The 25,433-nt window shown below is 56.0% G+C and overlaps 3 protein-coding genes across 7 annotated transcripts; 2 read left to right on the top strand and 1 right to left on the bottom strand.

Annotated features, from left to right (window-relative positions):
• Positions 1–851: 851 nt before the first annotated feature.
• Positions 852–8,177, top strand: PLK3 (polo like kinase 3). Of its 3 annotated transcripts, XM_082052990.1 has the most exons (15): positions 852–1,086; positions 1,877–1,984; positions 2,072–2,188; positions 2,631–2,760; positions 2,848–2,935; positions 3,476–3,571; positions 4,260–4,455; positions 4,711–4,837; positions 5,269–5,378; positions 5,458–5,575; positions 5,688–5,771; positions 5,974–6,136; positions 6,265–6,394; positions 6,629–6,739; positions 7,124–8,177. In XM_082052990.1, the coding sequence occupies exons 1-15, from the start codon at positions 928–930 to the stop codon at positions 7,316–7,318; spliced, it is 1,932 nt and encodes a 643-aa protein (XP_081909116.1). In that variant the 5' UTR covers positions 852–927; the 3' UTR covers positions 7,319–8,177. The 3 variants fall into 3 exon arrangements, with proteins under 3 accessions (XP_081909116.1, XP_081909117.1, XP_081909118.1); XM_082052991.1 differs by lacking the exon at positions 3,476–3,571; XM_082052992.1 differs by lacking the exon at positions 6,629–6,739.
• Positions 7,366–25,389, top strand: BTBD19 (BTB domain containing 19). 3 transcript variants are annotated; one of them, XM_082052995.1, is made up of 8 exons: positions 7,366–7,382; positions 13,547–13,897; positions 14,302–14,355; positions 15,897–15,956; positions 22,344–22,412; positions 22,725–22,856; positions 23,080–23,205; positions 23,326–25,389. In XM_082052995.1, the coding sequence occupies exons 2-8, from the start codon at positions 13,748–13,750 to the stop codon at positions 23,458–23,460; spliced, it is 726 nt and encodes a 241-aa protein (XP_081909121.1). In that variant the 5' UTR covers positions 7,366–7,382; positions 13,547–13,747; the 3' UTR covers positions 23,461–25,389. The 3 variants fall into 3 exon arrangements, with proteins under 3 accessions (XP_081909121.1, XP_081909120.1, XP_081909119.1); XM_082052993.1 differs by lacking the exon at positions 7,366–7,382 and adding an exon at positions 11,577–11,747 and having other exon boundaries at positions 13,660–13,897; XM_082052994.1 differs by lacking the exons at positions 7,366–7,382; positions 14,302–14,355 and adding an exon at positions 11,572–11,747 and having other exon boundaries at positions 13,660–13,897.
• DYNLT4 (dynein light chain Tctex-type 4) lies at positions 9,026–9,694 on the bottom strand (the record flags this gene model as incomplete). Its single annotated transcript, XM_082053590.1, has 1 exon — positions 9,026–9,694. The coding sequence occupies one exon, from the start codon at positions 9,692–9,694 to the stop codon at positions 9,026–9,028; it is 669 nt and encodes a 222-aa protein (XP_081909716.1).
• Positions 25,390–25,433: the final 44 nt, after the last annotated feature.

Raw genomic sequence — 25,433 nt, 5'->3', positions numbered from 1 at the left:
GATCTCTTGGGGCTGTTTGAGGGCCACTGGGACACAGGGCTGGGCTGCAGCTGGTGCAAAGGGTGGCCAAGGGGCACCCACCCAGGGGAAAGCCCAGCCAGGGAGCCCACCTGCATCTTCCACTGTCCCCTACATCCCAGCACCACACCTGGGGTGGGCTGTGATCGCCCTGTTCCTGCACCCTGGCACAGAGACAAGGAGCCCGGGGGAGGGTACCTGCCCACATCCAGGTTTGGCATGGAGGGACCAGCAAACACATTGGCTTTGAAATTCCATTCTGGTCACAGCCTTGCCGTGGGATGTAGGTAAGCAGTACCTGGTCCCCAGGGGGTCGTGTGACACAAGCTGGTCACCCCTCTGAGGGGAGGTGTCCTGTGAGTGGCTGTGGTGGGTGCGTATTTACAGACGTGTATGGGGAGGGGGCTCTGCGTGCCCCGGGAGGGAGCTGAGGAGGGGTCTCTGCATGTCTGTGGGATCTCAGTGTATCTATAGGGGATCCCTGTGTCTAGGGGAGTTGCCCACCTCATGGGGATCCCTGTATCTAGGGGGTCATGGTTCTCTTGGGGGTCCATGTGTCCGGGGGGGGACTGTATGTGTCCGGGGGGGGACTGTATGTGTCCGGGGGGATGACTGTGCAGGGGAGGCAGCAGGGCCATGGCTGGACCCCGGGCCACCGCCGGCCGAGGGGGTGCCGGTAGATACATAGGACCGCGCCTCCCACTCACTCTCCACCGTGCGGCGGCCGCTTTAAGGGCAGTGCGGGGCCGCCCGGGGGCGGGGCTCTGCGGATGACGTCAGCGCGCCCATTGATAAAGCCGGCGGGATTCCCGGGGCGGCAGCAGCAGCTCGGGGCGGTGGGGCCCCGTGCGCGGGGCCCGGCGGTGGCGGAGCAGCCCCGCGGAGCCGCCTCCTTCTCCCGCGCCCGCCATGGAGCCCGCCGGCCTCTTCCCCCCGTTCCCCGCCGCCTGCCTTCCCGCACAGCCCGCGCCCGCCCCGCCGCCCGCGCCCCGCGCGGCCGAGACCACCCGCATCATCACCGACCCCATCTCCGGCCGCTCCTATTGCAAGGGGCGCCTGCTGGGAAAGGTACGGGGGGGGCGCGGGGGCGCCGGCCGGGACGTGCCGGGTTGAGCGGGGCTGGGAGCCAGGGGCCACGGCCCGGGTAGGGGCGGGGGGCTGCGCGTCTGCTCGGTATCCTCCCCTCGGGATGCCTGGGGCTGGATGCGGCCCCTCGGTTGCCGCACGCCGCCCCCACCTTCCCCGCCTCTCCTGGCGGGCCCGCAGCAGCGCTCGAAGCGGTGAATCACCCGGGCTGGCTGCATGCCTCGCCGGCTATCGGAGTCGCATCGGTTTCGGGGCGCCCCGCGGGGTGTGCGTGGGCCGGCGGGTGCCCCGGTTCCCAGGGGTGCCGGCCTGCGCCGGTTCGCTGCACGCAACTTTTCCTCCCGCTGCCAGCGGCGTGTGTAGGAGGTGGGTGCCGGTTCCCAGCCCGGCCCGGGCGGGCTCGGCGGCTGAGTGTGCAGATTGGAAGCTGACATCATGGCAGGAAAAACCTGTCTCCATGGGGCTGCCTTTCCGAGGCCTTCTGTTGCTGGGTTCCCTGCCCTGTGCAAGACTCTCCAGGCTGAACTGTTGTGTGGAAAGATGCAGAGTTTGGCCACGGTGGGAGGAAAAATGCCCTGGAGGTTTTACAGGAACTGGGGGAAGAAAATCACTTGTTCGGAGCATCATAGTTCAGATCTTAGTGGGCGACGCAGCAGGAGGGAGCGTGTGACGCTCACCAAGCTGTGCTGCAAGGGATGGAGGAGGAGGCTCATCAGCAGGCAGGGGCAAAGAGCTGTGTCTCACTCATCCATAACCACCTCTTTCCTTACAGGGTGGGTTTGCACGATGCTATGAAATGACAGACCTCTCCAGCAACAAAACCTATGCTGTGAAGGTCATTCCTCACAGCCGGGTGGCTAAACCCCACCAGCGGGAGAAGGTGGGTGCTGTTGGGGCTGACGGGGTGCTGGGCTGGAGGAGTGCAGCAGGGGCCCTGTGCTCACCTGGGACGACTGTTCCCTTTCAGATCACCAACGAGATCGAGCTGCACCGGGACTTGCACCACAAGCACATTGTCAAGTTCTCCCACTACTTTGAGGACATGGAGAGCATCTACATCTTCCTGGAGCACTGTAGTAGGAAGGTGAGTGCTGGTGTGGCCTCCCTGTCAAAGGATGCCCCAAACAGAGCTGTGGCTGGTTGGAGCTGGCCTTATCTGAGGTTCTTTGTTAGTGTACTCTCCTGGGCTGCCCTGCTACCTGCTGTGTCACACCCTCTGAGCTCAGCCATAACCCCTGTGGTTTTGCATGACACTGTGGACACTGCTGATTGCCTGTCCTACTTGGGCTGCCTGCTCAGATTAGCTCCTGGTGGGGCCACCATAAATCCAGTGGTTCCACTGGCTTTGGAGCAGTGTTGGCCTTGTATGGGGAGTCTGCTGAGGTCATGGCTGTGGAAGAAGGATTATTTGTGGATGTGTAACTTCTGGAAGAACTGGCTTTGACCCTGGCTGCCCCCTGCCTGCTCAGCAGGGTTGCCTGTTCTCTCTGCCTGCCATCACCAAGCTGTCTTCTCTCCCTCTGCAGTCCCTGGCCCACATCTGGAAGGCCCGCCATACTCTGCTGGAACCAGAAGTACGCTATTACCTCAAACAGATCATCTCAGGATTGAAATACCTTCACCTCAAGGGCATCCTGCACAGAGACCTCAAGCTCGGTGAGTGCTGTGGTTGTGGCAGGGTGCTGCGTGGGGAGCGATCTGCCCCAGAGGGACTTGTGGTGACACATCTCCCGTGACTTGCAGGCAACTTCTTCATCAATGAAAACATGGAGCTGAAAGTGGGGGACTTTGGGCTAGCTGCTTGCCAGGATATCTCTGACCAGAAGAAAAAGTAAGTCTGAGGTTTCCCTATTTCAGAGGCCTCTGAGGTTTCATTCTTCCTCTTCCTTCTGTGGCTTCCTGGGTGGATGAGAGGGATGAGTGGTCTCTCATGTCCTGGGGAAGCCTTAGGGCACCTTCCTGGGGTGGGGGAAGTGATTCTTGCCCCAGCTGCAAACAAGGAGAGTGGGCTGGGGGCTTTGTGGCTGCTTCAGGAGTGAATTCGCAGCCGTCAGGGGGAACAATGTGCTGACTATTGCTATTGTGCCTGCCCGGCTGCCCTTGCCGGCTGCACGGACTGGGACACAAAGGCTCTGTTCCCCCTCAGCTCCAGGACAAGCTCTTCCCAACAGCTCCACAGGAGCAGCAGCTGCTCCTGATCTCTGGGAGGAGGTGGGGGTGGTGAGTCTCTACGGGGCTTCTTGTAGATTGAGGGGGCTTTGGGCTACAAAGAGCAAAACGGGGAGAGGGAGGATGGGCTGCAAGCTTGAACAGGGGAAGGTTGTCTGCAAGGGGATGCAGAGCATGCACTGACCTGGCACTCTGCCCACAGAACAATATGTGGGACCCCCAACTACTTGGCTCCAGAAGTGTTGCTGAGGCAGGGCCATGGGCCGGAATCAGATGTGTGGTCTCTGGGCTGTGTCATGTAAGTCTGTGCTGCTGGGTGGGGAGGGGTCTGGGCAGCCCTGCCTGTGTGGGGTGGGGGGAGCAGCCCTGATGAGGAAGTCCTCTTGTGCTTTGCCTGGTGGCTTTGCAGTGGTTTACAAAAGGCTGGGGGAGGGGAGCGTGCGGCTGGATCCTGCCCAGCCCTGCCATGGGCTGGGTGCTGCAGCCATCCTGGGATGCTGTTCGGGGGCTGCATGAATGGAAACTGTGAAGGGCAGGCACTCTCATGCCGCGCTCAGCTCTGGTTCAAAGCAGGCTCGACTGCCCTGCGAACCTGATAAACAACGGAAAATCTCGGTGGCTGATGGCAGCTGCTGCTCTCTTTGCATGGGGACCAATCGCTGTGCTGCTTCGGCGCGTCCAGCCTCTCTCAGGGCTGCTGCCAGCAAGTTTCCTGTGCTGCTGTGTGCCCCAGCAGCCGTGCGGGGGGTGGGAGCGGTGGCAACAGGGTGACCTTCTCCTGCCAGCCCTTCCCCAGGGTTCCTGGCCTGTTGCTCTAAACAGTTGCTAGGAGGAAGCTTGGCCGGATGTGAGCGCGGCTGCCCGGGCTGGAAGCGGTGCTCCCAGCCAGGTGTGGCCGGCCAAATACCAATAACTTCCTTGCTTTAAGTGCTACTGAGTCACAAACCTGGTGGGCATGTGACAGTGGCATGTGTGTCCTCTCCCAGGTACACCCTGCTGTGTGGGAACCCTCCCTTCGAGACCTCTGACCTCAAGGAGACCTACAGGTGTATCAAGCAGGTGGAGTACACCCTCCCTGCCTTCCTCTCCTTGCCTGCCAAGCACCTCATTGCTGGCATCCTCAGACGCAACCCCCAGGATCGTCTCACCCTCGAGGAGATCTTGGACCATGAGTTCTTCAAGGTGAGTGGGCAGGAGTCTGGCCTTGACTTTTCTCTGGGTGGGATGAGGCTTTTTGGGTTGTGCACGGTCCTGTCTGTCAAAGGGAGGAGCTAATATCCTGCTGTTTCTCATATTGATGCCAGTTGTGGGACCAAGGCTTGATGGAAACACAAGCCGGCTGTCAGGAGGGCCCTGACTGTGATTGTCCCAGGGCAGCTGCTCTGCCTGGAGCACGTGGACTATGGATACCAAACCTCTGCCTTGACCTCTCTGCAGGGCTACATGCCTGAGAAGCTCCCTCCCAGCAGCTGTGTGATGGCTCCAGAGCTGAGTCCCCCCAACCCAGCAAAGAGTCTGTTTGCTAAAGTCACCAAGACACTCTTCAGGAAGAAGAAACCTAAGGGTGAGTTCATGCACTTACCCAGAAGCCTCTAAGTGATCCTTCCTCCAGGGAGAAATGGGTCTCACCTCCTGGAGATGCCTCCTAATGGGTTTCCGTGAGCCCCCTACCCAAGGCCAGCACAAGCTGGGCTTGCATTTGTCCTCCTGGTGCTGATGGCCTGGCATGGGTGTGTGCCTGGAGAGCGGATGCTGTGCTGCAACCCATGGGGCAGTTCCTCCTGGAAGCCCCATGTCACATGAGAACTGGGAAGTGAAAGTGGGAGGCAGCTGCCTGACACCATCCTCACGCGGGCAGGGCCTGTCTGCTTTGCTCACTGGGGGCATGGGAGCAGATGAGGGAGAGCTGAGCTACTGGGAGGGGTGGCCCAGATGTCTCCATATGTCTCCATCCCCTGTGGTCAGTGGTGTGTTCATCGCTTGCTCTCTTCTCAGCCAAGAAAGGCTCTTTGGAGGACAAGGATGACATCTCCAAGCTGGTCACTGGGCTGATGAAGACCTCGATCTGCAGGCAGATGAGTTATAAAACTGTGGAAGGGAATGAGGTGAGAACATCCTTGAGCCCATGTGCACCTTGCTCTGGGGGAGCAGATGGGATGATGCTAAAGCCAGGTCTCTCTGCAGGCCACTCGTGTATCGTGCCGCAGTGCCAGCTCCAGCCCTGTGGAGACAGTGATGGAGGAGACATCTCACAAGTCTGTGTCCCCCTCCATCCGGGGGACGATGGCCAGCAGCTGTGAGGGTGAGCAATACCTGGCCAGACCACCCCAGCCTGCCCCAAGCTTCCTGTCTTGCCCTGGCTGATAGCGGGTCCGCCTGACTCAGCCTGTCATCTTCTCATCTTCTCTCCACAGCCTTTGAAGACTGCATCACCACCTCTGCCATCATCGAGTCGGCTGTCCGGCTCCTGCGGACCTGCCTCTCCTCCATGCCCCCAGGTAAACTGGTCAGACTGCTCTGGGATGGGACATGATGCTGTGCACCGCACCCCCTTCCTAATGGGATGAAGGCACAGTTGCTATTTAGGGTACCTTAAATGGTGCCAGAGCCTGTTGTGGGGCAGGGGGTCTGCTCCCACTTGGGGCAGTGATGTGGGCAGGGTGGCTGCCTGCTCTGCTCACCCTCTCTCCTCTCCATCAGCGGAGAAAAACCCAGCTTCCCTGGCCCGTCACGAACACTTTGTTTGGGTGAGCAAGTGGGTGGATTACTCCAACAAATATGGCTTTGGCTACCAGCTCTCCAACCGCAGCATTGGGGTCCTCTTCAACAACGGCACACACATGATACTCTCCCCCAACCACAGGTAAGCAGTGGGGAGGGGGCTGGTGTCTCTGGGGAAGCTCCTTGGGTGGGAAGGGGTAGGGGGGAGGCTGTACCAGGAGTAGATTTGGTGCTGGATGGCCCCAAAGCTCATTGTCTCTTTCCTCCCAGGACTGTGCATTACAACCAAACAAACAGCAAGCACCTTGTGTTCTCTGTGGCCGCCATCCCCGAGCAGTTGCAGGGACAGATGAGTGTCTTGCGCTACTTTGCATCCTACATGGAGCAGCATCTCATGAAGGTGGGTGCTGTGGCCCTGGGGTGGGCTGGGATCATGGGTAGGCTGGATGTTGGGTCACAGTTTGACTACACTGCTTGGGATTGTGTGACTCCCTGCTCACAGGCTGTGGCCAGGTGGACACCCATAGAGTTGTGTCCTGGGAGTGGGGACCCTGGTGGGGATGTGTCCAGATTTGGCTGTGTGCATGCTGGTGGCAGTGCTCCCCAGTGGCTTACACAGACCTTTCTCTCCAAGGGAGGTGACTTGCCCAGTATAGATGACCTTGGACAGCCAGCCCTACTCCTCCTGCAGTGGTTTAAGACTGACCAAGCCTTGCTCATGCTGTTCAGCAGTGGCACCCTCCAGGTATGTGTGGGGCACAATGGAGATGCCCGGACCCCTATGGGGAGGAGGCCAACTGAGGACTCCTTTGTTAGACCTTGCTTGCCACAATCCAAATGTGAGGTCCAGCTGTAAAAACAGTTGGGGGGGTAGGATGCTGCCCCGGTGCCTGGGACTGCTGGTCACAGCTTGTCTAGCCCATGGGGGCCATGATGCTTCAGTCAGACACTTCCATGTGCCCTGGTGCTGAGACTGGTGCTGGCACATTCCTGCCAAGGGGGATGGAGCAGGGATGCTCCCGGGCAGGTCGGGGAGGAGGAACGGGTTGAGGCAGGAAGCGCGGTTCCCTCCCAGCTCCCAGCATGCTGTGGGAAGTGTGGGTTAAACCAAGCCCAATCTGTCTCCTAGGTGAACTTCTACAATGACCATACAAAGGTGATCATTAGCAAGCCTGACCACTCCTGCCTTGTCACCTACATCAACCGGGAACGCAACTCCTACACCTACAAGCTGTGCAGCATCCAGGAGCTAGGCTGCTCTCCTGAGCTCCACCACCGCCTCAGATACATCCTCAAGCTCCTCCAGGAACAGGCTGAGGCCTAGTATGGGACCTCAGGGGGTCTTCTCTGGATGCAGAGGTCTCCCCTGCCCTCCCACAGGATGGGAGGTATGTTGTGGTGCTGGCTGCCCACCTGGGCACCCTTTATCCTGGTGCTCAGCTGAACTCTGGACTAAAACATGTGGATGTGGTTACAGCAGCAGGTCTGGATGTCCTTATTGCTCCCTGGCTCTGGGCAATTGCTGTCTTCCCACCAGCAGCTCCTGCTCTGGTGGTGCTGGTCTTGGTGGGGTGGACTGGGGGGGTCACAGGGGGGTGGTGGGTGAGTGCCCTGCAGCCAGGTTTGGGGCTGGCTGTGCCTCATTTGTGGCGTGGTGCTCCTGGCTGGCAGCTGCCTGCAGCAAGGGCTCAGATTGTCCTGATGAGGGTGATGCACCGGTGGCACAGACCCTTTTTGTGGCTTGGTGAGGACCAGCACAGCCTTGACCTCAAGGTTTGGCTGCTGTGGGGTAGAAAAAGCCCCTTGCCAGGGGTTGACAGGGGTGAAGGGTGCTGCCTGCCCTGCCAGGGGCTGTGGAGGCTGGTGTGTGCCCTTCTACCATGGCTACACTAAGGAGGGGGCTGTGCTGGGCCCAGCTGTGACCTTTCTGCTACAAAATTGTGAATTGTCTGGTACAACTTGAGGTTTGATAATGGGGAGGTGGGTGGGAATGGGACCTGAGGGCTTGCCTGGAGAAGCCCTTGTCTCGCTGGGACCTGGGGAGGTTTCCTGTTTCTAGGCAATCTCTGCCATGTGGGACTATTTATGTATCTTATTTATATGAAATTATTTATTTTCCTGTTGGTCTGTTCATGTGCAGCTCCCCTGTCCCTGACTCACCTCAATAAAAAATGTTTTGTGTAAGGGCAAACTTTGTCCACCTTGCTTGGAGCTGGGGCATTGGTCAGCGTCATCTTCATCCTTGCTCTGGGGTTGCTTGTGCCTCTCAGGCAAGAGCCCTCTTAGCACTGGCTGTTGCTGGGGGACAAGGTCAGGGAGGCAGGATGGGGCTGAAGAGCCCATGTGCTTCCTCCACTGCCCTTTCTGGGGCTGGCAGGAAGGGCAGAATTAGTTCTTACTGATGCCTGTGGAGCCCTGGAGCTGTCTCAGCTTCTCATTACTGCTGCCGAACTCTCAGGCTCAAGTGTCTCTGCACTTGGACCAAACCCAGCTGCTCTCCTGCTTCTGCTGAGTGGGAGAAGGCAGGGGCTGTGGCCCATGAGCTGGGTGGTTTGCCTGGGTCCTTGCACTATGACACCTGGTGTGATGGGATAGGACCTGGGAATGAAGCCAGGAAAGAGGAGGGACTTGATCTGCTCCCGGAGCTTGCTTTGAAGGTGATCTGTCATCTTCCTTGATGCTGCTGTAATCAATCTGCCTGGGAGCAGCTTGTGCTGTGGGAAGCAGGCTGGGCTGCTTCCCTGTAGCTTGGCCTTGGGCAGCTGCCTGCTCCAGGGTAAAGCAGCCTTTTGGGGTTGTCTGCTGCAGACCAGGTCTTTTTGGAAACCATGGTGGTGGAAGCTCCAGTGCGGGTGTGAACCCAGGCTGGGGCTGTAGTGAGCATCAGGGCACCAAGGTGCATCTGTGTCTTGCTCCTTGCACGTACCATGGCTGAAAACTCCAGGTATGAGCCACAGCTGGAGCAAACTTCTTTATTTCAGCTGCTCTCCCCCTGCAGCCCTACAAGGCTGGCTGGAAGGAGGTGCAGGTGCTACTCGAAGTAGACCCCATGCACTGTGGCCACAGCAAAGAGGGAAGCATTGGAGAAGGTGGTGGAGGCAAAGTTGTCACTCTCGGGGTCCCACAGTGCCCGGCTGGCCACCAGCAGGCTCTGCTGGCCCCTCTGGCCCAGCAGTACCTGGCAGACCAGCTTGTAGTGGGGTGGCACCACCTCCTTCACCTGGCCCCGCAGCAGCTCGGCCAGGCTCTGGACTAGCAGGGCACTGCCCTGGGGGCTGTAGACTGTGGTCCCCAGGGTGCTGGCCAGCACCGTATCCAGCACCTGCTGCACCCGCCCGGCATCAAACTTGCAGCCTTCATCTGGCCGCATCCTGTAAGTGTTTTCAAGGCGGGTCTTGAGGATGGGCTGGAAAAGGGGGAGCCCAGAGAAGCTCACGCGGCTGTGGAGCATCCAGGGCCCAATGGAGGGGCGCCTGCCCCCCGGGGCTGCCCCCAGTGAGCTGCGGCGGCTGGCCAGGGGTGCCGGGAGGGTGCTGAGGATGGAGCTGCGGCGGGAGGACAGAAAGGGTGGTTTCCCTTCTTCAGTGCCCCGGGCTGGGACTGGGGGCTGGGACCCACGGCGAGTGGCCCGGAGTGGAGGGGCTTCAGTACAATCTGCAGCCATCACCTGGGCTGTCTCTGGGGGCAGCTGCTCAGCCATATGGGTGGCCTAGAAGGGAGATATGGCTCTGAGTGTCAGGGAGGCCTTTCTGTCCTCTGCAAATCCCACACCTCCTGGCATGTGCATCCCTGCAGGGCTGGATGCAGAGGTGCTGCAGGGACTGTAGCAGCTGCCTTTGCCACTCCCCAGCAGCCTTGGCCAACTGAGGCTGAACCAGTGCAGCCATGTGTGGTTCATCCAGCCTTTCCCCCCAGGCGAGCACCTCTTTCCCCTTCAGCCTCCCCAACCATCCTGCGTGCATCTGGTCCCACACTTACCCCTAGCCCCACTCTTGCCTGGCTGGGGTAACCCAGGAGGCTTGTCTCTGGCCAATATGTCCCAGCTGCCCAGGACCAGCCTTGGTCCTGCAGGTCTCAGTGAGCAGGGCAAAGCCTGTTGTGCTCCTGGAATGTTGCTATGTGACACTGAAGCTCTTCAGAGCTGCTCTGGGGCGCAGCTCCTGTAACTCCTTGTTTCCTGGTCCCTGAACAGCCCTGTTCTCCATTCACCCCTGCTCTGTTCATATTTCCAGCTGCGACTGGGACTACAGCCAGCATGGGGATATGGGACTGTGCATGTGCCCTCCAAGTTCAGCCACTCCCTCTTGTCAGCCCCCGAAAAAACACTTGTGAGTGTCAAATGTGCAAAGGAAGAGCAAGGGGTAGAGAAAAGCCTTTGGGGTCCCCCCTTTACCCCCCAGCTCTGGGCTGCAGTAGGGCTGGGACCCCAAAGGGCTTGATTTTTACCCAAAGGTTTGCATCCTTTGGGTGCTTATTGCCCTACACCACCTCTCTCAGGGCAAAGGGAGAGTGTGAGAGGCCTGGTACCCATTGAGCACAGCCCTGCTATGGGCTGGGGACCCTCCTGCCGCAGTGCCCTGACCCAAGGGCAGCTTTGCTGGGGGATCCCAGCCCCGAAAGGGGTTTCTCTCTGCTGGTGGCGCCCAGCCCAGCTGGTACGCCTTGGCCACCCTGTCAATGTGCCTTTGTCTGGGCTGGCTGCTGAGCTATTTGAGGAAAGTGGAGACGGCTTTTGTTTCTATCTCCCGTCAGAGGTATTTATAGCCTGCTGCTGACTGGCGCTGCCAAGCCTGCCGGCAGCTGGACCCTGCTCCCTTGGGAGCCGCTGGAGGCTGCACGTCCTGCTCCTCCCTCTCCCTCCCACCATTTTTAACAAGCTATGCTGGTTTTGTGTGGGTTAAACGATGACACAAGCAAAGGCAGTTCCTTCCACAGGCACCCTCCCTTCTTGGGGCCAGCCAAGCTTGGGAGAAAGGGGACCGGGCATCTCCTGGCACAGCATTTGATTCGGGCTTGGGAGAGGCTGGTTATGGTTTTTTTCTGCCTGCAATTGCTTGAGCCCTAAGTAGACATGAGAGCTGCAGGGCTCTGGCCTGGAGCACTGGCAGGAGAGTTGGCTTTTGCCATTTCAGGGGACAGATCACCCTGATGGGCTCGAGTTTGCTCCACTGCTGGGGCTGGGGACCAAACCATGCCCAATGGCTATGGGGGCTGTACGCGTGGAGGTGGGGGTGATCTTTGTGCATTTAACCTGTGCATGTGCTGCCTTTTCTAAAATCCTAGCTGTCTGCACCCCTTTAGCCCTATCTGCCTCTGTAGCAATGCCATGGGGTGGGGGGGACAGGTCCCCGTGCCGGGGGTGTGCTGTGAGCTGTGGCAGGGTGATACCAATTGAACTGAGATGCAGGCCTGCCTCCCTGTTCGATTCCGATCCGGCAAATGCCCAGAATGAACCGTCTCAGCAGCAAGGGTGGGATTCCCAGATTGCCGTCCCCGCTCTACCTCCGGCTGCCTCCCCAGCAGCCCCTGGCGCTGCCTGCCAGGTTTCCCTAGCAATGAGCCATGTCGTACGGCGCGGCGGCCTCCTCCCCGCGGCCTCCCCACGCCGGCCAGCCTCCCGCCTGCCTGCGCCGCCTTCCTCCGCCGCCCTCCCCGAGGCAGCCCATGGCCGAACCCCGCTCGGCGCAGCTGCAGGGCGAAGCGGCCGCCTTCACCGCTGCGCTCCGCACCCTGGTCAACAACCCCCAGTTCAGGTGAGGGGCCGGGAGAGGGCCGCCATGCACCCCCACCGTGCCAAAGACCCCAGCACCCTCTCCCTGCTGCGTTCCCATGGCCCCGAGCACTGCCAGGGGGGTTTAGGGACAGCGGGCAATGCGGGGAGCCTTGGGCAGCTGCCAGGATGGGCAGGGTGAGCACACACCCCAGGGCACCCCGCGTGGCTTCTGCAACACGCCCCCCACCTCTGCACTGCAGAGAGAGCCCAGGGCCACACGGGTGCATCCCCCTGGGATGGCCACCACCTCTCTGGAGGAGAGAAGGTCCCTTTGTGCACGTTGACCCTTTTTGTCCCAGGTGTCGTGCCACTGGAGCAGGGTGGTGTCCCGAGCTAAATCCTGTGCTGGGGCTCCTGCCCTTGCAAGGAGTCGGTGCTGCAGCTGCTGTGCTCCCCAGGGGCAGCCAACTGTGCTCATCTCCTTTCCACCCCAGCTTCACCCATGCTTGCTTTCAACATCTCCAGCATCCCTGCACCCTGGAGGGAAGGTGGCAGCCCAGCTGGCCCCGCTTGCTGTGCATAGTATCCCTGACACCTCCTCATGGAGACATGTGGAGCTGTTACCTCAGCTACCCTCTGCCTGCACAGCACCTTCTACCTGGCAGCTGGGTGGCTGTGTGGTCCTCTTCTCACGCTTAATGCTGAGGCCTGACACAAATGTCAATGCTCTCTGAGGAAATCCCCAACTGTGCAGAAATTTTGGCCACTCAGAAGAGAAATCCCAGTGAAAACTGCCCAGTCACAGCTCCAGGCACTGAGGAAGCATCTGCCAGAGCCTGGCCATCACCAGACCACATCCTGCTGCTCATAGCATGTGTCCCACACCCTTTGTCCTGCATCCCTCAGCCCACATTGAGCAACCTTCATCCTGCAACCTGAAATGTGCACTCTGCATCCATCAACTTCATCTTGCATTCTTCCTCTGGCAAGTCTTCATTCTACATCCTGCAATCTGCCTCCACATCTTGCATCCTTCGTTCTGCATCCCATATCCTACAGCCTTCATCCCACATCCATTCTGCGTCCTTGCAGACTGCATGCCAGCCCTTGCATCCCATAACTGCAGCCTGCACCCTGCTTGCCCCACTTGGCCTGTGGACCATAGCTATGGAGCAGTTCATTTTATTCTTCCTTGTAGTACCAGTCGCGGAGGATCTGTTGGACTCTGCTCACACTGCCCAGCACACCCTAGCTGTGTGTATCCTGATACACGTGTGGGATGGCTTTGGTGCTTTTCCCTCTGGTGGGCACATCGTCCGTTGGACACTCTGAGGGCTGGGTGGTGGGTTTGTGCACAGCTTTGTGGCAGCTAGGATTTGGGTGGCATGTCTTCTGCTCCCTGCCCTGCTGGGATGGGGGAAGAGAGGAGGAGCGGACGAGGGGCTGGAGGGGCCATGGCTGCACAGCACACGTGAGCTGGAGACTCCCTGCCCTTTGCCTGCTCCCTTTCCCTTGCTCCTGCCTCCCTTTCTCAGGGCCATGGGGCTGAGGAACTGTGATGGGGTGGCTGTGGGAGACCAGTGCCCCAGTGTGCGTTGCAGGCTGACCTGTTCCATAGGTGCAGGGAGGATCAGTGCCAGCCTTGCAGGCAGTGATGCCAGACGCATCACATCCTTAAGCCTATGAGTCAGTGCCCATGAGTCAAGGAGGGTGAACCTGGTGGCAGCCATGCTTCCCCTGACTTTTCTGTACCAAAAGAGAAAGCCACTTTCTCCAGCTGTCCAAGGCCTTTCCCTGCCCTGCTCTGTGCCTGCACCAATGGCTGTCTGTGTCTTTCAGAGGACCCACTGCTGGTACTGCTTCACTGTGATGGACACCTAAATAGTCCCTGCCTGTGTGCCCTGTCCCAGCCCCAGGGCACACCATCCCTCACTGTCCCCTCTCCCCCGCAGTGACGTGACGTTCGTGGTGGGCCGGGAGCAGCAGAAGGTGTTTGCGCACCGCTGTGTGCTGGCGTGCCGCTGCCCGGCTTTTCGGGGGATGCTCAGCCAGGGGCTGACAGGCAGCAAGGACTCTACCAGTAACATCCCGTCCCAAGGCCCCTTCATTCTGGGCAACGTGCAGCCTGAGGTCTTCCTGGCTGTCATCGAGTTCCTCTACACCAACAGTATCAACCTCAACAGCCAGATCGTGAGTGGGGACAGGATTGTGGGTGTGGGAGGGACAAGGCAGGGATGCGGGTGTAGGGGGTGTTTTGCAGCTCCTGGGGTGCCAAAGGTGGAGGGGATTCTCTGCAAGATGCTTTCTGGCTGGCTAACGGTGCAATGAGTGTGTGGGGTCTCAGCCCAGTACAGTCTAGAGCGCCTTGTCCCACACATTTGCCCCAGCCTTGGGACAGCTGGCTGTGCACACCATGGATGCTGGGAAGGGGGACAGCAGAGCAGGACACCTTCATACACCCTCATGCGGCAGCCCCTTCCTTCCCCCCGCAATGCCCCACTTGGGAGCTCCCACAGAGGCAGGACGACACTTGCCGTTGGCCCCCAGGCTGCCATGCTTGTCCATGATGCTCACAAAGTCTCGCTTGCCTGCAGGTGCTGGAGGTGCTGACCTCATCAGTGGAGTATGGCCTGCAGGACCTGTGCAAGGTATGGCCCCGTTTAGACTGGGGGTGCTCACCAAGTGGCCCTATGCTGAGGAGCACCCCAAGATGGTCCCTGCATGACTGGTGGTTGGAGGTGGCTCTGAGGACAGCAGCGTGGTGCATCACCCAGGTCCATCACAGGCTCAGCCCCTGCTTCTTGATCCCAGAGGGTCTCTCCAGTGGGATCCCCCTTGAGGGGGTGCAGCACCATCTGAGAGCCCCATAGGGGCTGGGGAATCCCAGGGAAGGACATGGGGTCTCATGTCTCCTGGTAGGCAAAGGGCAGCAGGAAAGCCCCGATGCCATCACCCGTGTCCTCTGGTCACCAGGCAGGATGATGCCTTAGGGAAAGCCCCAGTCCTGGGGAGCACTCAGCATCCCAGCTGTGTGCTGCCAAAGGGATGGGTTTTGGGAAGGCAGCAGGGAGCAAAAAGGAGGCGTGAGGACTGGAGGAGAAGGGGGCAGGGAGCTGGAGCAGCTCAGCGTTCGGCAGGGTGACTGGGCCACGTCATCAGAGTGATTCCTGAATCACAGCTCGGCTGATCGCGTGACCCGTCATCTCATGCTTGGATTTCCCCTCCCTCCTCGCTGTGCCGGGGAAGGACCTCACTGAGGAGCTGAGGAACCACGAGCTCTTATGCACCAGGGTGGCAGGATAGGACCTGCCCTATCACCCCTTTCGGACAAGTTCAGCTGAACCCCAGATGTGTCACGGGGCTGTCAAACAGCTGTCTGGGCATGGAAAGAACATAAGGAGTGTTGCATAAAGGAAACCCAGTGCTCTGGCCACAGAAGTCCCACCCCACCATCCAGCAAATGCATCCTCGGGGGAGGACCTGCAGTGGGGAGAACCATAGAGGAGGGGTGGCGGGGGAAAGGGGCTGTCCAAGAACAGCGGGGGAATCCCGTGGCTCTGTGGCAGCTGCAGGGTGGCCTCCTGTCCCTCCCACCAGTGACTCAGGGCCCTTCTGCTCCAGCTGACAGCTTCTCCCTGCATGTCACATCCCCTTGGGCTTCCCCAGGGGCTGTGACCTTTTGCATGGTAGGCAGCTGAGATGGGCAGAATAGAGTTCCTGCTCCGCAACAGATGTGCCTATTGGGCTGCATCCCACCTGCATCTCCCACGTTTGGGCTGCAGCTGGATGTGTTGGTCCCCCAGCAGTCACAGGCAGAGAGCAAATGGAAGGCAGGGCTGGGCAAAACTGGGGTCCCAAGTGCACTGCAGCTGGCACCGGGGCTGACCCCATTATAGGACATGGCTGGTGACTGTGGCCAGAATTATGTGAGCCCTCCTGGGGCTGTGAGGTCAGCTGGGGTTTGGTCACATCATGCTTGCTTCGTGGCTGAATCAGTGCCCAGGCTTCCTGCCCACGTGCTATGCTGCAAACTCTCAACCCACAGCCTGTAACTGTCTTACAAATTTCTGGGGGACTGGAGGTGCCTCCACCCCATGTCCTGGGGGTTCAGGGGATGCTGAGAGTCATCATGAAGGGGGATGACAGGACTGGGTCCCTGCTCTGCTCACTCTCCCCATTTGCCTTCCAGCTCTGTGTCAAGTTCATCAGGGACACGCTGAGCGTGGAGCAGGTCTGCGAGGCCCTGCAGGTGAGTGTGATCCCAGTGCGGCCACAGAGGGTTAAAACAACCCATCTGATTTTGGGACAGGAGCTAGCTCGACCCTCCTGCTCTTGGCTGGATGATGGGACAGGATTTTCCACCCACCCCTGCCGGCTCCTGGCCACATCTCTGCAAGGGCCACCAGGGTCACCACAGCCTGGCAAGGAAATGTCCTGGTGCTGTGTTGCCCCGAACAGGGCTGGCCAGAGCTTCCCAGTGCCAGCGCCTTGCCATCATTCGTTTGAAACTGGGAGGCACTGTGTTTCTAGGAGCTCTCATGGTTTTGAGGCCAGTCCCAAAACCACTGCTGAGAGTTGGGGCACCTAAAAACACCTGGGGGGTTGGTGGTGTCTCAAGGGTCCTGACACACTGCCTGGTGGGACCAAGGATGCTCCCCAGAGAAGGGGGAGTTGTTCCATCTCCCACTGTCTGCAGTGATGCTCTCAGGGTGAGATGCCATCACTGGAGCAGAGAAGCTCTCACTGAACACGGTGCCAGACCACTGCGGTGTAAACAGAGCTAAAACTGGCCTGGAGGAAACAAACAGAAAACCCCAAAACCCCAGAACAAAACAAGCCTGAAGAAAACATCTCTCCTTCCCTCCCCACTTGCGTCAAAGCTGGTCCCCTGCTGTGGTGCAGGGGGAGGTGATGCTCGCCCTGCCTGCGCTGGTCCCGAACACCCTGCACCCGGGGGCTGCCAATGTGTGAGGACAGGGACATGTCCTCCTGGTGCCCAGATGGGCAGTGCCAACCCTGGGGTGAGCATTGCTGCCTAGGGCTGGGGAGGACGAGAGCACCCCAAATTCTTCCTCTAGTGGGGGGCTCTAAGCTGGCTCTGTGTCCAGGCAAGGAGCACATGGGATGGGTGTCCTCATGTTCCCACAGGGTTGTTGTCCCAAAACATGGCTCTTTAACCAATATGCATACAAGTCAAATTTAGCACACAGAGACCAGATAGCATTTTATTACAGAGCTATGCAAGTCTGGATGCTGAAATAAAGCCAGCTTGCCGGCAAGAAAAGTAAAAGGCATTATATAAAAAAATCTTATCACTATGTTCACACCCTAAAGAGCCAACTGGTTACACATTTGCATATTGCATTACATCATCCTTTTAGTCTATACTGAGTAACATTCAGCTCAAGGACACTTTATCCAACAGTCCTGAGATATGTGTTAAAGCAAGACTCAACTAATTGTTTGGGCTTCAGAAGTTAAGCTGCTAGGTCAGTAGTGACCACAGTTCATGATTAGGTGTTTTGCAAGCCACTCTTCATTTTATAAGCAGACCGAACTAAAACTGAGGTCCTTTACAATTAGTTGCTACAGAATAAGTTGCTCCTGTGCCTCTTAAAAAAATCTATAGTTTCATTTCCCAGCTTTATTTGAAGCAGGGATCTGGTGGGGAAGCCTCTAAATTCACCCCCAGTGTTCTTCATTCAGCATTTCAGCTCTTTAGCAGCAGAACATCTGCTGGGGGGGGAAGGTCCCCCTTTCTTTGCCCCTTTAGCAGCGGGCTTTCCAATTTTTTTCTCTTTTGTAAGAAAACAACTCTATTCTTAAAAGATCTTCACACGAGAGCTTCTCACTGCGGTTTAGATACAGGCAAGACCACACAGGTGGTGTAATCACTAGTACGGAGTGGGAGCCGAGTTTATCCTGCAGCCAAGGGATTCGTGCAGCACAACGCAGGCCTCGAGTCTAAGTTGGAGCTGCACAGCACAGGTTTCTTTTTTGGCCTTTTCTTTCTTCTTTTCTTTCTTTTTCTTTCTTTTTTTTTTTTTTTTTTTTTTTTTTCCCATTTCATTCCTTCTGTTGTACAATTTATGTGCAATTCCAGTTAATTGCAATTAATTGGAGGGTGTTGGTCTGAAGTAGACAAGAGGAAATGGTCTCAAGCTGCACCAGAGGAGGTTCAGATTGGATATTAGGAAAAAATTATTCACAGAAAGGGTTGCCAGGCATTGGAACAGGCTGCCCAGGGCAGTGGCGGAGTCACCATCCCTCGAGGGGTTTAGAAGACATATAGACAATGTTCTTAGGGACATGGTTTAGTACTAGAGTCAGGTTATGCTGGGACTCAATGATTCTGAGGGTTTCTTCCAACCAAAATGACTCTATGAGTTGAACAACAGTCATTCCTTCAGCCCCATCTACTTTTTGCAATTTCTTATGGATGTCAATTAACAACATAATAAACATCAATCTATTATTTTCATTTTCTGGATCTGAATCAGGTCATATTCTATAAGCTTTTAAATACAACCTCTGCCAATTACACAACCACCAGAGCATTTAGTTTGCTTTTTCATATCTCCTGCTAGAGCATAAATTCCATGCGAATCAGAGTTTAACAACTTATGTTTCGTTGTGTTTTTTTATTCTCAAAATTATTGCATAAAAATAAGAACAAATTAACATATAGTACTGTAATTCATCTCACTTTTTGAAACTTCCAACATTAATTGTAACATAGTACTTAGAATCCCATATTCAGACCTTTTTTCCTCATTATCCAATTTATACAAAGAGCACAATTGAGTATAATATCATTTCAAACTTTATTTCATCAGACGATTTCCACCCCGAATTTACTCTAATGTGTAAGGATGCATCTTAAGGAGGAGCAAGATGGTATTTCAGTAGAAGAACTGGTTCCCATTCCCCAAACGGATTTCTTTTGGTACCAAATACAAATATGCAAACAAATACCGAGCCTGCCTACACTCAGCTCAAGTTTGTCAGCTCCTTCACCCCTACGTGCAGCAGGTCTCTCCAAACATGGTCCTCAATGGAGCCGACTTACCTGGAAACTTATTCCAAATACCAAGTGCATGCAACCAAATTCAGAGATGCAAACCAAATACTGATCTCAGATAGGCAAACCAAATACCAAGTTCAAAAACGCCCAACACCAAGTTCAACTATGCAAACCGATCACAATTACAGTTATTCAAGACAATATCTCGATTTTAGCATTGCACCTTTGAGCCGCTTACCGCTCAGCCAGGGAGAGGAACCGCTGGAATCCCCGATCAACAGGTCGGGATGCGCTGGGATCCAGTTGGTTCCACTCCCGGCTGGGTCAGTGAGCTGGACCAACAGGCTCTTATCAGCGTCCCATCTGGGGTGCCATAACTGTTGTCCCAAGATGTGGTTCTCTACCCAGTGTGCACACAAATGAGCCAAATTTAGCACATGGCGATGAGATACCGTTTTATTACAGAGTTGCGCAAGTCTGGATGCTGGAATAAAGCCAGCGTGCCAGGCAGAAAAGTAAAAGGCGTTATATACAAAATCTTATCACTGTGTTCACACCCTAAAGAGCCAATTGGTTACACATTTGCATATTGCATTACATCATCCTTTTAGTCTATACTGAGTAACATTCAGCTAAAGGACACTTTATCAGTCAGTCTTAAGATGTGTTAAAGCAAGATAACTAATTGTTTGGGCTTCATAAGTTAAGCTGCCAGGTCACTAGTGACCGCAGATCATGATTATGTGTTTTGCAAGCCACTCTTATCTTAGTGCTATGAGCAGACCAAACTACAACTGAAAGGATTTCTATATCTTTAAGTTTGCAATTGCAGACAGAATTCATCCTTTCAAGTGATTACAACAATTCCCCCCCTTTCAAACTTACTTGTATACATCTATACATCTGTTTTCTAAATGCTTTTAGAGACTGCAACACAACACTTATCACACATTGCATCATAACATACAAATACAATATCTGCTAATACGATCATTACAATCAAATTCTAAATCCACGTCCATCAATCAGGAATCCAGGACATCAGTCAAGAATCCATGACATCAATAATGTCCAAATTTCTTGAAATCTCTAAGAGGTATTATTTTTCTGTACCTCACATAAAGACTATAGTATGTTTCCCAATCTCCTCTAACTCAGTCCTGATTCTTTGAGATTGATCAACATTCAGATTAAGTGTTTTCCCCAAAGTAGTCCCAAATTATATTATTGGGAAGGAGTATTCCTAATATAGGAAGCCCTTTATTTGAATGTTCCAGGAAATGTCTGCATACGCAGCAATTGGTCCTGTCATCTACCTGCATGGTGTTCTGGATCATCATAAAATGTACATTTTGTGTCCCTGGATTCTCCTGATTTAACAGTCTGTGAACTTACTATACCATATAACAGGCAAATACTTCAGTAACTGTAATGCATGTTTAAGCAGGTATCTACAAAGAAAACAGGCTAATACTCATGCTACAATCAATAGTAATACATCTTGAATACCATTAAATTCTGTATTAAATTCTAATTCAGTCCAAGTGCGGTTCGTTAAGTTTTCTTCTGCTTTTGTGCTAAAGGAGTGATCTCTTCTGATTTCTATCCAGCCTCTGTACTTTCATTTAATCTGGTGCAGTGGATCCCAGAATTGACTCCCTCGCGTTTCACAGCTGTGTTAGTTACCAGCAATACCTTACAGGGTCAAAGGTTCGTCTTTCCAGGTCTAAAGAGAGACTTGATCTGCAGGTCAGAAGGGAGGTGCGGTCACAGAAGGCAGGTACAGGCGCACCCAGTGCCACGGGTGCTTTCTCCTGGATATACCTATGGAATGATGAGAAAGTATTTATCAAAGACAACAGCTATTCCATGCATGTTTGGTCCCCCAAAATACGCATTTGATCAGCTTTCCTGTTGGGTTCACTTGAATAGGGTGTCCCTTACAATATTTCAAAAGGACTTTTACTCTTGAGGGATTGCAAATTCTCAGTAAAGCAATTGGCAGTGCATCTATTCATTTTACAGGAGTTTCCTAACACCATTTAGCTAATTGGCTTATTACAGATTGGTTCATTCTTTCTACCTTCCCACTAAATTGAGGTCTCCAAGGGGTATACAAACCCCATCTTACCCCCAGGAGAGTAGAAATGGCCTGTACTTTTGCTATAAAATGTGGGCCTCAATCTGACAAGATCCCATCTGGAACCCCAAACTTTGGTAGGATTTCGCTCAGTGATTTCTTTGCTACTTCCCAGCTTTCTTGGTCCAGCATGGGGAAGCTTCAGGCCACCCAGAAAAGGTGTCTACTAATATCAAAATATATTCATAATTACTATGCTTTGTTAATTCAGAAAAATCAATTTGCCAATATTCTCCTGGAAAATTCCCTCTTTTTACTTCCCCAGGTGGAGGCTTTCATCCTATCTTACAATTAATTTGACAACATATCACACCTTTTTTTCGCTATTTGATGAGCACATCTTTGCATATCTTTCAACATTTGCTATCATAGCACCTGCTCTCACCTGTGATACAAATACAGTGATCTGCTGTCCCAAAGTTAGTTTCCTTGCCTCTTGAATCAACAACATGGTCACAGATTCCTGCCAAGCTTCTAATTCTTTCACCAATATGTTACCAAAGCAGGACGGTTCTTAAATCCTTGTGGCAAAGGGGTCCAGCAAAGCTGTGTCTTTCTTCCAGTGGTAGGTCTTTCCCCTTCAAAGGTGAAAAGCTTCTGGCTCTCTGAATCCAATGGGACAAAGAAAAAAGCATCTTGCAAGTCTAAAACAATAAAATAAACATTATTTCTTGCTAAAGAATGTGTGCGTTTGGCATTTCCAGGTGCACATTCATCACACTGATTAATCTCGTACCAACCGGTATTCCATTGAATGCCCCTTCTTTACTGACAAAGCAGAAGTATTATGTTCTGATGGGCATTCCTGCAAAAGTCTATAGATGATAAACTTGTTTGTGAAAGTCTTTTAGCCCCATTTAACTTCCGTTTTCATTAGATATTTTTTTTTCCCTTACCAGCTCGAAGTTCTGTTTCAGTTCTGCCTTTATCAGCTTTCCCAGGTACTTCAGCTGCCCATACTAGCGGAAATACAGCATCCCAAATTTCCTTGGAAATGTCTTGCTCGCTTCACTGTTCTGATTGCAGCAAGTAGACTTGCACCTTCCAAGCATTTTTCTTGTGGGAAAGGTGAAAAGCTCTCTGAGGTTAGCAACCTCGGGCAGGATTCATTCTTTTAAGAGATGACAACAGTGTGGCCTTGTGAGAGCAGTGCCAGGGCTCCTCGCCCACCCGGGGCTGCGTGACATCCTCAAGCAGCAGTGGAAAAATCAGATGCTGATTTTGGGGCTGCCTGCTGCCATTGTGGGCAGTAGAGCCACCAAACCTTTTGCCATAGGGCAGGCCAGGAAAGGAGGTGACCTTCGTGCCCCTTCCCCACAGCACTTGTACTGTGGCACTCCCGCTCTGGGATTGTCAACTCACCTGTGTCTCTGAGAGTCCCTCGGGGCTGTGTCCTGTGCCTCTGTAGGGCTCTGGGCAGGGGGGGTCCTCCTGCCCCGAAGACCCTTGCATGTGTCTGTGTTGTCCCACAGGCTGCAGTGACCTACGGGCTGGCAGACCTCCAGCAGCACTGCCTGGCATTCATCGAAGGCTGCACCGCGGTATGGCTGTGGGGAGCATGGCACGGGGAACACTAGGGGACACAGCATGGGGCAGGGGAGTGGGTTCACTAAGAATGAGGTGGCTGGAGTCTTAGACAGGGGAGAAAAGGGAGCGAATGTTTGGGGAGAAGATGCTGGATGCCAGGTAAAGGCTGGCTGGGGGGTACTGGGGTGCCAAAGGTGCGGGTCCAGGTGGGGAAATGATGGACGGTCAGGCAGGGATGGCACCAGGATGGGTCTAATGGCCCATGGATGTGGGGGGCCAGTGTGGGGTCCCAGTACCAGCACCCTGGTGCTGCGGTGTGTTGGCAGGAGGTGGTGCGGACACGGGGCTTCCACGAGCTCTCCGACACGGTGCTGGCACAGGTGCTGCGCAGTGACCGCCTGGCTGTGGATGAGCTGGACCTGGTCCAGGCTGTGCGGGAGTGGGCGCACGTCAGCTCGGTGAGTGATGGGTGGGGGGGGGGATCAGTCCTGGCTGACACCCCCAGACAAAGCCACCCAGGGGTGCTCAGACCCCACCAGCCCAGGCAGGGAACTCAGGCAGCCTGTCCCTGAGCGCAAGACTGTGTGATGGGCACACTGTGTGATTGGCGTCTGGGTTCCCCCTCCCGCAAGCACCCCTGGTGCCCAGGGCATCACCAGCCCCATCTGTCACATCCCATAGGCCGTCTTGGAGCGCCCAGTGCCTGAGGTGGCCGCTCTGCCCGTGCGGGAGCTGCGCCTGCCCTTGCTGGCACCCAGCGAGCTGGCGGCGCTGGAGAGCCACAACCAGCGGGATCTGCTCATCCCGGTGAGCTGCTGTTGCCCCTCGGCGTGCCCTGGCTGGCCTCCGGGGCTGGAGGATGCTGCAGGGCTAAGGGGGATCACGGTGGCCATGCTGATGGCAACATGCCTGTCCCCATCCCCACAGGTGGAGAGCATTGCAGCAGCCTGGCGGTCCCATGCGCTGAAGAAGGTCAGTGGAGTACCCTCCCACCTCTACCGGCCCCGGTGTGGCACAAAGCCCCGCGACCACCACCGTCACCTGGACCCACGCACCAAGTAGGAGACGGGAGCTGATGTCCCCCCAGCCTGACATGGGGGCTTCGGCAGCAGCAGCGTGCCTGGCTGAGTGCTCTGCAGGCTGCAGGGCTGGAGATGCCATCATGACCGAGAGCATCAGTAAATCCCTTTGCCCCATGACACGGCTTTGGGGCCAGGGCAGGATGCCCAGGTCACCCCAAAAAGGGGTGCAGGGACTGGGGAGGGTTGGAGCTGGGCCATGGTGTGGCTGCGAGGACATCTCAGCAGTGACCCCCAGGGGTGGCAGGATTGCAGGGGTCCCTTGTGCGATGGGGACACAGGGTGAGCTCCCCCTTTCCCAGCGCCAGTGCTGCCCCCCCGAGCCGGCCCTTGTGCTGGGGCCCTTCCCCAGGGCCGTGCTGCCCCCGCCCGGCAGCGGGGCTGTGCTGCAGCGGCACCAGCGGTGGGGAAGGGGCTGAGCGGGATGGGGAGCCTGAGACTTCGGGGAGGGGACACCCCGGCATCTGTGCACCGACCCAGCAGCACTGCACCAACGCCAATGACCCCCCACCCCTCCGCCCTGTGCCACACACACTCTTACACCCCACTCCACCGCATGCAACCCTGTCCCTTCCCACACACCTCATTGCATGTGTGTACACAGCTGGGTCTGTCTCAAGCATCCCCCACACCTCAGCTGTGCCCCCCCAAGAAAAAGGGCCGGATACAGCAGATAATTTATATATAATATATATATTTACTCTTTAAAAATAAACCTTCGGTCCCCACTACCGCCTGTACAAACTACAAAAATAAACCTTTGCTCTCTTTGATATAAATAACTTAGATGGCGTGTTGGGAGGGGGCTGCCCACCATGCCCACGCCTGGCACGGGGACGGGGCCCCCAGGCCACCCCAAATCAGCGGCAGTGTCTGGGGGCCCAGGGGGTGGGAGCTGGGGCCACAGGCACAGCAAACACCGCTGGAGTTAAAGTGCTGGGTAGCGGCGCAGACGGTGCCTGGGATGGGGATGGGGACAGGGGTTGGCCTCATGGACCACCCTGTTGCATGGGGACACCGGGAGAAATTTGCTGCCCCAGCGAGATGTGCCTGGTGGCACCACAGGTGCCCACATCAGCGTGCCCTGTCCTGGCCATGCACCAGCATGTGCTGTCACCAGGGCAGAGCATAAACGTTGCACGAGGGGCCATGGGACAGCTCCAGAGCTCAGCACAGCAAGGACCAACCTAAAGACCCCCCCCAACCCTGCCTGTGCAGTGGGAGCAACAGGCTCCCTGGCTCCATGGTGCATCCCCTACCTCCAGCCCCCTTGTGCTTGCCGGTGGGGAAACTGAGGCACGGAGTAGCATGACCAAGGGGGTGAGCTGCCCATGGTCACCCAACGCCCCATGGAGCAGGGACATGAACCAGGTCTGTGACCCGGCCCCAGGCTCCCGCTGCCTCGGGCAGGCAGCTCTGCACCGGCAACAGATCTACCCCCTCACTGCCTGCACCCGGGGTAGCTGGGCGAGGCCACAGGCTGAGAAATAAATCTTTTAAAATAAGCTTAAAAATATATATATCTCTATAGATAGTTTCCCTTTGCAATAAATAAAGGTGGGGGGTGCCTGCCTCAGGCCTTGCCCATGGCACCCCAGGACACGGCTGGCTTTGTGGCTGTCCCCTTATCGGGATGGGGGCACCAGGGCACCCTGTTGGGGAACCCCAGTTTGTGGTCTGGGTGGGGGGGACCCAGGAGGAGGTGACAGGGAGCAGCCAGTGACCCCATGTGGGAGATGGCAGGGCACTGAGTTTGTCTCACCAGCAGCTCCAGAAACAGAGGGAGGGGAGTTAGTGCTTCCATTTCTGGGCGTGGAACAAGCCCGAGGCAGGGTAACCCCAAACCCTGGGTGGGTGGACATGGCACCATTGGCACAGCGTGGCCTGCACACAGCTTGCATAGAAGTGCCAGCCTGCCCTGCTGAGTCCCTTTACAGGGGGTACAGGGGGCCGGTC

The sequence above is a fragment of the Streptopelia decaocto genome, assembly GCF_964273445.1.
Source record: "Streptopelia decaocto genome assembly, chromosome: 5".
In the NCBI taxonomy this organism is placed as follows: domain Eukaryota; kingdom Metazoa; phylum Chordata; class Aves; order Columbiformes; family Columbidae; genus Streptopelia; species Streptopelia decaocto.
This window is presented reverse-complemented; position numbering and strand designations above follow the sequence as displayed.

Excerpts from the sequence above, each read along its gene's own strand:
- PLK3 (XM_082052990.1), top strand. The coding sequence starts at position 928 with ATGGAGCCCGCCGGCCTCTTCCCCCCGTTCCCCGCCGCCTGCCTTCCC. Across the intron at positions 3,572-4,259 it reads TGGTCTCTGGGCTGTGTCAT|GTACACCCTGCTGTGTGGGA; the intron begins GTAAGTCTGTGC and ends GTCCTCTCCCAG. Across the intron at positions 4,456-4,710 it reads TGGACCATGAGTTCTTCAAG|GGCTACATGCCTGAGAAGCT; the intron begins GTGAGTGGGCAG and ends ACCTCTCTGCAG.
- BTBD19 (XM_082052993.1), top strand. The coding sequence starts at position 11,659 with ATGGCCGAACCCCGCTCGGCGCAGCTGCAGGGCGAAGCGGCCGCCTTC. Across the intron at positions 13,898-14,301 it reads TCAACCTCAACAGCCAGATC|GTGCTGGAGGTGCTGACCTC; the intron begins GTGAGTGGGGAC and ends GCTTGCCTGCAG. Across the intron at positions 15,957-22,343 it reads AGGTCTGCGAGGCCCTGCAG|GCTGCAGTGACCTACGGGCT; the intron begins GTGAGTGTGATC and ends GTTGTCCCACAG.